The 16,098-nt window shown below is 24.6% G+C and overlaps 1 protein-coding gene across 3 annotated transcripts in view; it reads right to left on the minus strand.

Moving 5' to 3' along the window:
* Isha (Insulator su(Hw) mRNA adaptor) overlaps positions 1-11,464 on the minus strand; it is a 22,102-nt gene extending 10,638 nt beyond the window's left edge. The window contains exons 1-15 of one of the 3 annotated variants that reach the window (XM_011500347.1): positions 11,307-11,464; positions 11,004-11,199; positions 10,550-10,678; positions 9,703-9,985; positions 9,005-9,192; positions 7,784-8,065; positions 5,873-6,019; positions 5,138-5,394; positions 4,497-4,685; positions 3,900-4,030; positions 3,463-3,671; positions 2,239-2,416; positions 1,756-1,983; positions 918-1,139; positions 1-60 (exon numbers count right to left, since the gene is read on the minus strand). The exon at positions 1-60 is cut by the window's left edge and continues 619 nt beyond it. In XM_011500347.1, coding sequence (XP_011498649.1) covers positions 1-60; positions 918-1,139; positions 1,756-1,983; positions 2,239-2,416; positions 3,463-3,671; positions 3,900-4,030; positions 4,497-4,685; positions 5,138-5,394; positions 5,873-6,019; positions 7,784-8,065; positions 9,005-9,192; positions 9,703-9,985; positions 10,550-10,678; positions 11,004-11,033 — 2,533 coding nt within the window. In that variant the 5' untranslated portion in view covers positions 11,034-11,199; positions 11,307-11,464. Of the gene's footprint in view, positions 61-917; positions 1,140-1,755; positions 1,984-2,238; positions 2,417-3,462; positions 3,672-3,899; positions 4,031-4,496; positions 4,686-5,137; positions 5,395-5,872; positions 6,020-7,783; positions 8,066-9,004; positions 9,193-9,702; positions 9,986-10,549; positions 10,679-11,003 lie in introns of all 3 variants that reach the window. The other 2 variants (XM_011500355.1, XM_011500338.1) reach the window with 2 other exon arrangements.
* Between the last annotated feature and the right edge of the window lie 4,634 nt (positions 11,465-16,098).

Here is a 16,098-nt window from a genome sequence, read left to right on the forward strand (position 1 = left end):
GCATTCCTGGTTCAGAATTCGGCGGTGGTACACCAAGGGGTGGTACATTATGAGGCATCCCTAAAATACAAAATATGATATTCTATTTTATATACTTTTTAATGCAATTTTATTTAAATCTTAATTTACTATGTATACATCTACATTCTTTTATCAACATATGAGGATCTCAAAATAATTATCTGACGAAAATATTTTAATTAAGAATGAATTGAACAGTCGGCTTTATATTAAAGCAAGTTATTCTTATTTGTCTTCAATTTGTACAATGATAATGATAGTGTTTGTATGTCAAATATTCAATTTTTATTGCAGGAAATTTATGTAATTAAGATTCTAATATTAATATTCTAAAAAACAATTTTACTGATTTGTAATTGAAATTTAAGTTTAATTTTTATAAGGTATGATTCAAAATCATGGAAATTAGTAAATATATATGTTTTTAATCGAGTAATTATTAAAAATTTACTTTTTATTTCATTTATTATCAAATCAATATATTAACAAATGTATAAACCTATAGGATAATATGAATTAAAACAGTATTTAGAATATTTTTCTTTTGTCCAGAAGCATCTGAAGAATTTAAAAATTACACGATAAATGTTGAAATTTGAAGCATTCTAAATACATGCCAAGTTATATTGAATTATATATAGTAAATCTTGAAATATAATCTTACAGTTACAATCAGTAATAAAAAATACAAAAACTTTACAAAAATAGATCGAAATGAAATTTACAAATAAATTAAATTTAGAAGATTACTATGAAATATAATAAAAGATAAAAAATTATCCATAGATATAATTCAGTAATAAAATTGATCAACTTGAGCATAGCTCTATGAAGCATGAAGTATATTAATTTGTGCCTATACCAAGTGAATGGTGTAAATTAAAAATCGAACCCACCAGTGGAATTGGGCTTATCCGAGGGTGCAGCGGGCGCAGGCATGGGTATCTGCGTGAGTAAGCTAACGCCAACACCAGCCCCGAAAGGCGAGTTTTGCATCATAGGTTGCATCATACCCGGTGGTCCGATTAGGCCTTGCATGTTAGGTGGTGGCACTCCTATTGGAACATTGGGCATGAGACCTGGTGGCATGGATAGACCCATTGGTCCCAGCATACCCGCTATAAATTGAAAACAATAATGATTAAATACAGAATAACAAATATTTTATTTAAGTCTATTGATAAAAAATAAAATGTTATTTAACATAATTTTATTTAATTATAGCTAATTTATTTAACAAAGTAAAGGGTTCTTCTTCTTCAATTTTTTCGTAGAATTGTTCAATTATTTAGATTAATTTCCTATAATAGAAATTTATAATTTAATATCACCAAAAATATGACAATATTTTGTTAAATATACATAGTTATTGAAGAATCATATAACTAATCGGCATATATAATTATTACTATATATTTTTATATTGAAAGTAAAATTATTGTTATGTACGAAAGCAAATTAATTTGTTTGATGAAAAAAAACTTTTCATAAAAAATTTTATTTGATTAAAATCATACTTCAAATATCCCATAAATATATGATATTTTATAAATATAAATATAGTATAATTTATATTTATAGTATATATAGAATCAATTGAAATACATTTTTTAATAAAACTATAAAAATAAGTATTCAATGTTTTATTTTAACGCACTATGTTTATGCAATTTCAAAAGATGTAGTGTCTTAAGAAGTTTTCACTAAGAAAACTATCGAATGACATATACTTACGAGGCATTGTAAATCCTGGTGGCATCATTTGTAGCTGATTTGGTGGTGGTAACAGAGCTTGCGTAGGTGGTCTGATCGGTGGTGGTTGACTCGTATCCACCAAAGGAGGCACAGGTGCAGTGTTTGTTGTCGACACTTGAACAATACCATCAGTAACTGTTGGTATTGCAGAGCCCTGATTCGTTGTAGATTGTGTTGATTCTGAGTCTGACGTCCGTTTCCGTTTTCCTACAAAATATGACAACAATTTTACTGTGTACTTTTATTTAATATAGCAACTTAAGTAACTTTAATTAGTTTAAAAACAAATAATATTGTAATTGTTTAAAATCAAGTAAGATTATAAATTTTACATAGTAGGTGATTTGTAGTTTAAATCATGTGTTCAAAATAACTTGTTCCTATATTAATTAAGTAAACCGCGTTAAGACGTTAAATAAAATAGAACCTTTTAAACTTTACTTAATATAAGATTTTTGTTACCTTTCAGTCTAGGAGGCATGGTATCCTCGTCAATCATTCCTCCTTCTTCGAGTAATTCAAGCTCTGGATCTGTGATGTTATTTAATTTGTTCCAAGGAATATAACTAACTCCAAGTTCAACTTCCCAATAATCTTTCCATTCTTTGCCTTTAACGCCCTTCCCGGGCGCCCATGCCAACTGTAAATTGGATATATTAAATTATTTAAATGTAACCAAATATTTATTCTTTCTTACTAAATTATAAAATATAATTTTAAATCTAAAAAGTATATTTTCATAATATTTTAATCAACAATTTACTATAAAAATTTCTTCAAAAAAATAAAAATAAAAATAAGTAAAAGATAAATCATTTTAAAAGCAATCTAATTATTATTTTAACAATAATCTATCTTCTATATAAACATTAAAAAAAATTTATAAAATTAATCCAACATAATTATTGCTAATAATTACATTTTTTACATTTTTAAAAAATATATTCTTAAAAACGTATTCATAAATTTTCAAAGTGAAATTGTAAAAACTGTAATATTAATTAACTGCTGTGAAATCTGATGCCATATTATGGATTGTCAATAAGTAATAATCTAGATTCCATTAAAAAGATAATTTTAAGTGATTACTACAAAATAATGACTACAATATTTTTAGAATAGAAATCAATTTTATTCTTTTTAATAAATCAGTATTAAACACAATAATTCCCACTTGCATTAAATGAAGATAAGGATTCAATTAGATTCCAAAGAATTAACAGCTTATAGAAAATGTGCTTTAATAGTAAGCTATAAAATAAAAGTAGAAGTTTGAATTCAACATTTAATATCCACCACAAAATATGTTTTTCAGTATTTCAGAAATAATTTATTCTGTAATTCGAACTATTATTTAATCAAAAGTTAGGCTTCCAATTTTTATCAAAGAAAATTGTTCAGTTATTCTTTTTTTTGTAACATATATTAAAAATGTAGATAAGATAAAACTGTAAAGTGAACAATGACTTAGAACATCCATATTATGTTTTTTTTATTAAACAAATTAATTAAAATCGTATGATGATCATTATAACTACAAAAACTCCTTTTTTATTAATAAATTAGAGAAAAAATATTTTCTATACTTGAAATATTCATAAATATTTCAGTAATAAAATAATCAAAAATTAATTATTTTTTAACAAGACGTATTACAGTAGCCTTTTAAAATTATAAATAACTCACTGTTATTGCTTTTCCTTGCATCTTATGATTTTTCAATTTAGTTAAAGCCTTGTATGCATCTTGACGTCTATTCATACAAATAAAAGCGCAGCCTCTTGGAGAAATTAAATCAATGCTAACTATATCACCTATTTCTCCAAAAGTATCAGATAATTCTTCTTGATGCACTAATTTTGATAAATGACCTACCCATAATGTTGTGCTGCACACTAAAATTAAGAAATTTGATGTTCTTTATTCAGATTCATTAAATTTAATTAACTATACAGTTATATATATATATACTTTATATAAGATAATATTGAACCTTATAATATGCAAATACAATCTATATTTATAAATGAATAAAATCTATTAACAATAATGCTAACTATAAAATAAATTATATACTACTTATATTTAAATTACTATTTAAACTATTACAAAGATTTGCATACCACTTAGTTTATCTCTGATTAATGGAGGTAAACCACGCTTTCGACGTTCTCGTTCCTTTTCTCTTTCTTCATCATTAAATCTATCTCGGCTATCATCCCGCTTCCTGTCATTTCTATCTCTGGAACGAGACCTAAATATAGTTATTAATTTTTTAAATGTAGATTAATACATAAAAATAATAAAGCATTACATGAATTAATTTAAAATTATTTGAATTAAACAATATGTTTTAATGAAATAAGTTGTTTTGAACTTGCTTGGCTATATCAAACATTTTTCATTTAGTATAGTTCAAAAGTTCAAATTTGTTTTGGCAAGTCGGTTCAAGCTAAATGCTGAATTTACAAGTAACTAGATTAACTTGCTAAAATTATTAATTCATAATAAAAATATCATTTCATTAAGTACATTTTAAGATTATTTTTACTGTTCATTAAAGTACACTGTAATAAATGCCTTTAATTATAAATCCTGAATTGAGCAAAAATATCTTTCAAAAGATTTATGTTATATTATTTAAATATTGAATAGTGAAAATACATACAATGAAAAAATATGTTAATACAATGAAAATTAATAAATAGAAATTTTATTACCTTCGACGTCTCGACCTCGATCGAGAGCGAGATTTTCTGTCTGAACGATCTCTATCTCTGCCTCTATCTCTATCACGATGTCGAGGTGATCTAGACCTGCTGTGTCGCCTAAAACGATCTGGCGATCTACTTTGTGATCGCACTGAATCGCAATTTACGATTTCTACGCTGTTTTCTCGTCTTGCATTACTGAAAAAAATATATAGATATAATAAATGTTTCATCAGTATATTTATGTCATAATTATTTTTCCTTATAACATAACTACATATCTATTTTTCAATAATTTTTTATATTAATTTAAGCTAAAATAGTTCAAATAATTTGTTTTGAAATAATACTACTTATTTAAATTGCTATTCAAATAATATTAAATAAAAAATCTTTTCAATATTTAAAATGTAAATTTTTTTTTTAATTTTATTGATTTCAATTATTTTTATACATTGCAGTACTGAATTTTCAATTTTATTAATATAAATTGTCAAACTATATTTAAATGAAATGGAATTCAACATTATCATTATAGCAAATACTTTTGGCACAACGAAATTTATGTAAAAAAGTTTTATTTAACAATGATTTTAATTATAAAAGTGGTATCTATGAGTCTATGCAAATTATATAAAGGTGGCTTATACTTGTCTTCGTGTCGTGGACTTTGATGAGATACAACTATAGGAGTCATTTGTGCTGCCCTGAGTAGTGGTGGCGGTTGCGAAACAAAGGGCATTGCTGGTGGATGGTACCCGGGAGGCGGTTGGCTCATGTCTTGTTGCATAACCTGGTTAATAACAACTGATCCATAAGGAACTGGAGGTGGCGGAGGCGGTGGTGGTGGCGCTGGCTTCATTATATCTGTAGGCTTGAGTTCGCACTCTGACGCGAATGGCAGAGACTAAAATTGAATAACCATTTGTAATTATCAATAAGTAATGTCGACACAGTAACTTAAATGGAAAAAATAATTTATAATTACTTATTCATATTATTTATGTTTTTATTTCACAAAAATATGAATCTTACTCAACTGTTACACACAGTCATTTCATGATAGATTAATATAATTATTATATTTATATTTTTAGAAGAATAACCTATTCATGAGATATAGTAATAAATCAGAATAGAGTTACCAGATATTGGAAGTCTAATAATAACATCTTTTCAACAAAATTATATTTAATTTCTGGATATTCAATAAAATTTATATATCTATTGGGAATATAATATGATAAAAGTTAATAATTAAAATATTTCAATTTTTCAAATTAAATATTTTAACTTTTGTATAATTTCCTTAAATCTGAATAAAAATATATGTTTATATATCTATATATCTTATGAAATTATTTAAGAAGTATAGTTATATTTACTGGCACAGTTTGAGCTAAATGTTTATCAAATTCTTCTTCTTGTTGTTTCATTTGCTGTAATTTACGCATTTTTTCTTCCATTTCGTGTTGTATTGTATTTGTGCTATTCTGCATTGTTTGTTGTAGTGTTTGCAACTGTCTTAGAACCTATAATAAAATAAATATAAAATTATAACTAGTTTACATTTTTCTAAATATTTACAACAAAAAAGTTATGCAATTTTTTATTGTAAGTTTCTAAATGATATAATTAAAAAAATGTTTAGATTTCTGATTGTGAAAACTTCTCAAAACTTCCATTTTTTAAAATAAGAAATAATATAAATAACCAAATTGATTTAATATTAAAATTGAAATACATTCTTTTTTTAAAACGTTTTCATTGAATTAAAATAATGATGATAAACACATTTTTTTTTTAATTTTTTGTCAAAAATTTGTATGCAATTTACTCTATTTTTATTGATAGAAAATTCTACAAAAAATCTTCCCGTTTATCAAATAATAATAAATATCTAAGAAGCTTAATATTTGCTATCTTAACAAATTTAAATTAACAACTTTGATTTAATTAATAAAATTCATTTTTGTAAATTTGAAGTTCTCTACAAACATTTAAAAATCAAATTTAGCATTCATTTACATTTTTGTGACATCACATATTGTCATGAAAGTTCTTATTTTTCTTCCTTATTTTTAAGAATTATTTTGAACTATTGAGATTTTTGACAAATTTTATCTAATTTTATTTTAAACTTCAGATTTTAAAGATTGATTCTTATTTATATTGATATTTGAAATAAATATTTGTGTATATATGCACCTACAATATGGTAATTTAATATTACATTTTAAAATATTAGGGAATGAATTATTTACAAAAATGATTTTTAACAAAATAATTTTTATTATTTTTCTTACCATAAGCTTTATAGGTGACATAATATTAAACCACAAAATTTATGTATAAAGCAGTTTATGTTATGATATTAATCTCTTTATTAATCTTATACACAATATTATATTGCCCAATGTAGATAATATCTTCTATTATATTTTTAATATAATTACCAAATTCTAATAAAATAATTTTATATGTATAAGAATATTTTTAAACAATTACATTTTTATTTTATTTCCTACATATCATTATCAATTAAACAATTCTTTATCAATAAATAAAAAAATTTATTGTTATTTGATTTATTAAAAAAAAAAAAATTCAGATTTATTTCATCATAGACAATAAAAGTTATTTAAAAAATCATTTTTCACCATTTTCTAATTTTTAAATTAAGTTTAATAATAGATTATTCATACAATTTTTTAATTTTTAATTTGTGTTATTTAAACTTCTTTATTTTTATTATCTATTTGATGTTATCCTTTTTTTACTTTATTGTTAAGTATTTATTTTTTATATCATTAATGTTACAATGGGCAAAAATATCTAAAGTCAGGTCAAAGTTACTTATATTTAATAATAATAAGATAAATATATGCATAAATGCATACTTATAACAGAATTATAAATCATCCTATAAATAAAAATATTCTTTAAAGTATTAATTATATATTAATATATAACTTATATTTATATTATTAATTCATTGTAATATATGTAGTTTACAAACTTTGTTTGAAATATTTTAAATAAATACATATATTATACTAAATTAAACTGTCAATGGCAAAATATTTATTAAATTTAATATTAATTTAAAAATTTAAACTTACGAAGCATTTCATTTTAATTAATTAGTTTAATTATTTTGTTTTAGTTCCAATTTGAATTATTAGTGAATATAAATTAATTACATTAACATTTTAGTTTATATAGTTTACTTTACAAAATAAATACATTACTATTATTAAATAAAATTAAAAATCAGAATTAATGTTTAAACTAACCTCTGGATTCGTCAGCAATAATCCTAAACTTTCAAGATTATTGGTAGCTGCGGTGACGACGTTATGTTGACTCATCATTGACTGGTTCATCTTTGGTGAGGTTGCAGCCTGTACGTCGTCGTCTTCTTCCTCACCATAGTCGAAGTCCAATAATTTTTTATCAAATTTGACTGAGCTCTGGGTCGCCTCGTTAGCTGCCTCCTGCTTTTTCAACAGCAACTGCTGTAAATGCTGCAATTGATCAAGGAATGAAACGTCCATTTGATTCGTACCGACCTGCCCCTAGTAGACAAAAGGTATAGTTCCACATATGATTAAATATTTAAGCCTGAAAAAATTTTGTTTTTCTTGTTCTTTAGATTATTTCAATAGTGTATAAAACAACAGCAACATGTAGGAGCAAGGTCTAAATGATAAATAAAATAGCAAACAAGCAAAGCAAAAATTATATATATCTTTATGATCAGTAATGAAAATTAATAATTGATACTTGTCTTTTCATAATCCATTAAACATTTATTAACAAATTTATTTGTAGAATTATGATTAACTTTAATATTATGTAACAATTTGATCTATACAAAATATTTGTTATGAATATATATACACAGATATGTAGCTAATAATTAATAAATCTGAAACATCCAAATTTACAGAAAAAAACATACACTTTAGAGCATTCAATTTTGCACTGGTTAGACATCTTTGCAGTATTAATAGTTTAAAATTTAATTGAATTTTGACATTCAGTTTTATTCTATGAACATAATTGTGCACATGTAGTACTTGATATTATAATTATAGTTTTATACCTTCTATAGAAGTACTATAAAAACAAGATAATGCAGTATTTTAATAATAAATATTTTAATTGAAAGTTACATATTAATCTATTTAAATAAATAAACGTGAATAATGTTATTTTTTATTATACCTTATATACAAATATAATAGAAGTTAAATAAATTTTGTAAATAGTTGTTTCCATTGATATTAATTTTAATCTCATTTTTTAATTTATGAAATTAATCAATATGAAAAAAAGTATTGTTTAATTTGACTATATAAACTTCTTTGATGAAAAATACAATGTAATTAATATAATAAATTTGATAATCCAAACTGTTTTAAAAAAGCAAAAAATTTAATAAAAAAGCCTCTGGGAATTAAATGTAAATATATATTAGCATGCCCTTATTCAAATTTATTAAGATTCCTTACCAACAACTTATTAGCATTTACAATGTTGGCTGTCTCCATCTTTGTCTGTGCCAGCCATGCTGGATCTATAGGTTTAGCTGTTGTAAACAGTTTTTGGTCCTTTGGTGTATTTTTGGTGGTAGATGGTGAGGTTTTTGATACAACACTTAGGTTACTTAAATTATTACCTGCAGAAGCATTTAAAACTCCTAAAAATAAAATCAGCATAAATTAAAATATCGAAGGTAAATTATAGGTAAACCACAAAATAATTTAAGATTAATTTAGTAAATAATGAATCTATTATTATCTAACTGAAAATATAACAATTTAAATTACCTTTTTTCAAAGGTAATTTACTTCATCACTATATATTTAAGTAAATTATAAATAGGTCCTACTTTTTATATCTATCTTATGTTGTCATATTATTTAAAAGATTATTCCAATTATAAATTTATTTTTTGTTTATATAATAAATTAATATTGACATAATTCTTAAATAGTTAGAAATTTTATGCAATTATTATTGTTGATCTCTCATATGGAAAACAATAAAGTTTTTTAAACATTTATCTTACTTAAGAAAATTTATTTCAAAAATGCATTTCAAACGTTAATAATATAGGGATATTTTTGTTAAAATTAAATAATGTTTAAATAAATTTATGTTTATTATATATTTAAAGTTTTTACAATCTTTATGTCAAATGACTCACCATTTGACTGTTCTTTGTGGATAGGATGATTAGGATCAACTAGATCAAATAGTGGTTGAATAACCTCTGGTGGAAAAACAGCATTCTTCTGCCATAGATTAAGTACCCTAATAACTTTGCTCTTATCCTCGGGTGGACATTTCAATAGATTTAGGAATGTTGTCTGCATATTTTTTGCAAATCTGGGAGCAAATACGTCCTTTTCTGTACCAAATTGATGCCTTGACTGTCTCACAACTGAATCTATGACGTACAATCCTGGAACTTTGTACTCTGGCTTGCACTACAATATAAACATTCCATGACATGATTAACTAAAATATAAAGTTTTTAAAATTCTAATCATAATTAATAAAAGCAATTTTTATCATTAACTAATTTAATTTAAATAGTTATTAATATTTGTTGGGTATATATATACATATGGATATAATGTAAATTAAATGGATTGTCTTATATAACAAAAATAAATTTTTATAATACATTAACATGATACTATTAAGTATCTGGCAGGTTTATGTATATATATGTATATACATAGTTACATTATAAATCAAATGATTTGCTTTATACAATAAAAACTAATTTCTATAATATATTCATTTGATATTACGTATCTGAGAAGTGTGATTGTACGATCCTTTAAATACATAGATTTGAATAAGAAACCAAATCTTTTCGTATATTTTGAATTAAATAAGAACTTGTCACATTGAAGGAATGTTAAATCGCATATACCTTTCTTAAAGTAAGAAATATAATAAATTATATAGAAAGATACTTTTATTAAAATTAGTAATCTATTAACACTAGTTATCAGTTTAAGAAATTATAAATTTAAACCAACTTTTTGTATAAATTTTTCCACACTTTGGACAACGTGTTTGTAAAACTTGATAGCCTTGATAGCTCCTCGTGTGAGCGAGTTCATCTTGGCCTTTGAGATCGGTGGCTTCACATCGTAGAGGCCTGAAAGCTGCAAAATAAAATCCCAAGGAAACAAAATGAATACTAGATAATTACAAATACCTAAATTTTAAATAGAAAAATAATTATTTAAGTCATTAACAAACGAAGAGTTATTCAAATTTATAATATTGAATTGTGTATCGAACTGATTTATAAGTTTCGTTGTTATTCAGTATCTCTAGCATAGCGACTGAAAACACTACTTAACGAGTGGAGTTCGTTGTCAATTAGGGAACCAGGAATAAGAACAGATCTAATAGGTTCGGCAACGGGAGTTACTGGCGATAGGAGAAGGCAGCGCCGACGAAGAAGAGGCCAAGTAAGAAAATTACCTCCGCGTTGAAGGCTTTGACGGCGTCCATGATTCGTTGCTTGGGTGGTCGACGTCGCGCGGGTGTGCGCGGCGAGCATCGGGTGACGCTTGATTTTCTTAAGATGCTCGTATCCAAGGCGCCGATCTTATCGGCGTGTTCGGGCCCTATCGCCGCTCCTCCGGCTCCCAGACTTCATACACGAAAATGGGACGCGCTGTACGGACCAGGAGGCGAATGAGCCCACGTCAGGCCTGGATATACGTGCCGACGGGGCCGTTCAACGGCAATCAGCGCGCACTGGTTAGCGAGATCGGGGCTTACCTCAGCGTACAACGCGGCTCATATCACCACTCGCCTCTTATTATCGCGTAAATTTCCACAGTTGGGACACGCAGTACACGGCGCAGAGCTGAGCGAGAGAGAGAGCGAGGAGGCCATGCCATCCAAGATGGCGCCGGCTCCGTGCGTGTATGTGCATAAGAGTGGACTTACGGCAGAGTCAGCGCTGAGCGGAGTTGCCGATCTTCTCCCGGCATGCAACGCGCTGGGCACGCCATCGCGGCTGCGCGCCACTTCGTCTCGCCAATGCCTCGAGTTTCAGCTACTAAGGAAGATCCGAAGGACGGCGCGCGAATTGCGAGTTGTGGTCTAGGTAGTTCTGTTTAAAAATTCGTGCAAGTCTTTGACGATGGGAAAATCGATGAGCAGACGAAAAACAGGACGGTAAATGCCGACGGCGATTAAGATTGCTTCGACTAGTGATTATTCTCATTGCGGGGGGCGTATCACCTTACTAAGGCCTCTGTCGATATGCTTTCTTCAATATCTTTTAAAATGCACCAAAACGCATTAGTTATTATGGTCATATTATGGTTGCGATAAGAGAAATACCCGTTGCGGCGGGATATGCAGAGATAATAGCTGCCTATGTGCCAGTAATGATGGCTACATACTTTTAAAGGTCTGTGATAATAAATGTTCAATAGATGGTGTATAGCAAATTTTTCAAATGCCGGCTGCTCTATCGCAAGAAATCTTCAATGAGAATGTTAGGAATCATTCTGGAATGTGCTATTTAAGTGGTTTTCTCAATCCTGCAATCCTCTGTCACCTCTCCCTTTCATACAGTTAACGAATACAGTTTTCATGAAATTATTTATGTTAGCAAGCGTTGAAGCAATGTAGTAGTAGTGTTCGCACAAAGGCCAAAAAATAGATAGTGTAAAAAGTAGCGCATGACATTTATGTCACAATAACTTGATACACACGAAATCTTCTATTTCTGCAAAATATATAATATACTATCAATTTTTATAGCGATGTATTAAGTAGAATATTTGTAGTATGTACTCATATATATTAAGTTTATATTATATTATAAGTAATATTTATAAAACATTACAATAATGGATAGTAAATACATTACTATAAAGGATACTATAAAGGACTGTTTTGCAAAAATTCAAAATTTATGGAAAATATTTTATTCTTATAAACAAAATAATAATAGTTCTTAATTAAAAAAATTCTTCTTTTATAAAAAACACATTTTTCAATGCACATTATTAAATTTTTTAATAAATAGTTCATATTTAAATTCATACTGAAATTAATAGGTGAATCTGACTTCTGTAATTAATAAATGTAATACATGAAACAAATAGATTTTACAATATTAATGAATAATGTTTAAAAAAGATAGACTTATAGATATTATGTAGTAATATGTCTAATATATAAAATATAAATGTAATATATAAAGTACGTAACGCAAATAATTACTTGGAAACTTAATTATGATATGATTTATATTTATCATGAAATGTATGACGTATTTTTTTATAAAGCTAACATACATATACATATACATATATATATTTATATACTGTGCTTTTATTTCATTATTATGTTTACAAAAACCTAAAAACATTATTGAAATGATTCAATCAATAAGCAATAGTTATATATTATATAATATATATATTATATAGTATGTACCTTGTATTAAACCGTAGTTATTGTTAATAATTTTGCCTCAGAAATGTCAATTATTTTATAAAATTATTTTTTATAAAATTTTATAAAATCAAAATGAGATTTTGATTGTACAGTTACAAACTTTATATTATATTAAAAATAAAAGCCTTGCATTTCGGATAAAAAAATACTTTTTAACTTAATTGTAGATATAATTATAATCCTTTTCAATTTATTTATTTAAAGTCATCAACTAAGAATGTAATTATAATCCTCTTTAATTTATCTATTCTAAATCAATAACAAAGAAAGTAATTACAATCCTGTTGAATGTATCTATTTAAAATCAATACCAAAGCACGTAATTATAATCCTTTTGAATTTATTTAAAATCTATAACATAGGAAGTTGATATGTATTGTTCATAATTTCGAAATTCAATTTCTGACTGACATATTCTTACAAAACTAATATTAAATACATATTAAATTATTAAAATACTAATATTAAATTTATTTGAAAAAAATATATTAGACGAAATTTAAAGAAAAACTATCTTACAAAGGGAATTTATTTTATAAAAACTGAACTACTTATTCATTTAATTAATACAATACTTAGAATATATATGAAATTGATATTAAAGTAACATTTGCTTTAATTAATATTTATGTGAAACGTAGGTTTAAATATAAATATTAATTCAAATAAATATAACTTTAATATAAAGCCCGCATATATTTTTAAAATCTTATTATATTAAATTGAATTGTTTGTACATTTAATTAATACAATATTTAGAATATATCTGGAATTTTCATAAAGTAGCATTTATTCAAATTAATATTTATATTAAAACTAACGTTTGACTTATTTTTATAATTATATTAATAACAATTTTTTATTTCGAATATTACTATTTGGTAAACGATTTAAACTTGAAAATATAATGGAATTAAATACAAATATTTAATATAGAAATAATTCATTTTTTTAAATAAAAAATCATTCAAGATATAATCTATTTTTCAATAAAAATATTATATGAGTACTTAGTCTAATTACAATATAAAGAAAAATTATATGAAATATTGAGTATTATTGTTTTTATTTGAAGCATGCATATGAATATTAGATAATGAATTGTTTATAATTACAACGCAGGATGATACAATTGGACAAGCTTATAAATAAAATATAATATAATATAATTAAATATAGAATCTATATTAATTAAAAAAAAGTATTAAAATACTTTTGTATAATTTATAAAAGAAAAGAAGGCGAATACTTGATTTGAAATTTTTAAATTAGATTTAATTTAAAGATATTTGTTAAAAGACTCCTGTTAGTATAATAATTATATATTATATATTACAAAATTATATATAAAAAATAGAGGCTTAATTATTTTTTATTAATAGATGTTTGTATAATAAATATTTTATAACTTATTTTATGAATTTATAAAAATAGTTAGTATTGATAAAAATAAAGAATCGATAATAATTAAACCAATAAATTTAAATAGTACTTTAAGATCGGAAATTAATTTTCTCATGTAGATTAAATGTACTCAAAAGGGTATATGTTATCTTTGAAAAAAAACACACAGACACACAGGCTACATAATTTTTGTCGTGATTTGGGCCCAACGATGAGAGAGATAAAGATAAAAATAAATAGATGATAAAGTAATGTAAAATGTTGATATTTGTTTTTCTTAATTAATATTTTTAATTAATTTACTAAAAGATTTGTTAAATACACAATCATTCAATCCAATAAGTTCTTTAAAAGTAATTGCATAATAGAAATTAAAATAGGCTTTATCCACCTATTTCATTAAATAAAAATATAATATATTAATAAATTTGATTTTTAAAGTCTATTTACTTATAATATACACTATTAAAAATTAGGTTTAAGCACATCGTGAAAAATAAAATATTCAATAATTTTAATTAGATTAAAGTAAAATGTATTTTAAACTAGCAGAAACATTATGTTAGAGAAATTATGTTAATTTTAAATGATTTGAAAGAATTATAATTATTATATTAAAGATAAAAAATATATATAAAATATATAACATATATAATATATGAATTACAAATTTTAAATATAAAACAATTTACAGTAAAATTTATTTATATATTTTTCAATTAAACTATTATTACTTGTAATATGAATATTTTTTTATGTTTTATTAAAAATAATATTAATAAAAATAATCTACACAGATTTCTAAAAGATTTTTTATTATAAAATTATTCTAATATTTGTTCATATATTATATTATATCTATATTTGTACCTGTTTTGAATGTGAATTGAATTCGTTTTTGTTTTCCGTATTTGTTTTTAAAATATTCTGCTTTTATGTCTTAACTGAATAAAAAGATATGTAATTATGAGAAATCATATAAAATAAATTAAGAACAATAAAATCCTGCTTTATCATTTTATTGTGAATAGAATAAAAATGTATATTTACCTGGTCTTGTTTTTACATTATTAGACGTGACAAAGTAGACCTACAAAATATAGTTTATAATTCAGCTCTTTATAAAATATAGTATATAATATTTCTGAACAAGATATTTTTAATATTGAAAATAATATCATAAATTTACTAGAATATAATCAAACGGATATTTAAAAGAAATATACAATGACAACATTATATGTTCGATAAAGTTAAAAAGTAAGTCTTCATATTGATTTGATTTGATGTATGGCAGTCATGAGCTTCCTCGATAAAGATAAGTACAAATCATTTCTTAAAATACTAACTTTAAAAAAAGATTTGTGAAAAACGTTAGATATATAACTAGATTACCAAAATGTTTAATAGCTAAAAACGAAATATGTTCACTAGTAAATCAATTATTATTCGAACAATTATTATTTTTTATTTTTTAGATTAATTCTATGATGAATGAAGAATATTTACGAATACGTTTATTATTGTTATTCTTGTTAAAATGAAATCAGTAATTGTAAATAAAAAAACACATCTTAAATATGAAATCTATGAAATAATATGGTAGTTTAATGAATTTGAAAATAGTTATTTCCTGCGTTGAGTAGTTATGCATAAATTATAAATCCAATTTTGGAAGATACCATGCCAT

This window comes from Ceratosolen solmsi, unplaced genomic scaffold (genome assembly GCF_000503995.2).
Source record: "Ceratosolen solmsi marchali unplaced genomic scaffold, CerSol_1.0 scaffold10, whole genome shotgun sequence".
Lineage (NCBI taxonomy): Eukaryota > Metazoa > Arthropoda > Insecta > Hymenoptera > Agaonidae > Ceratosolen > Ceratosolen solmsi.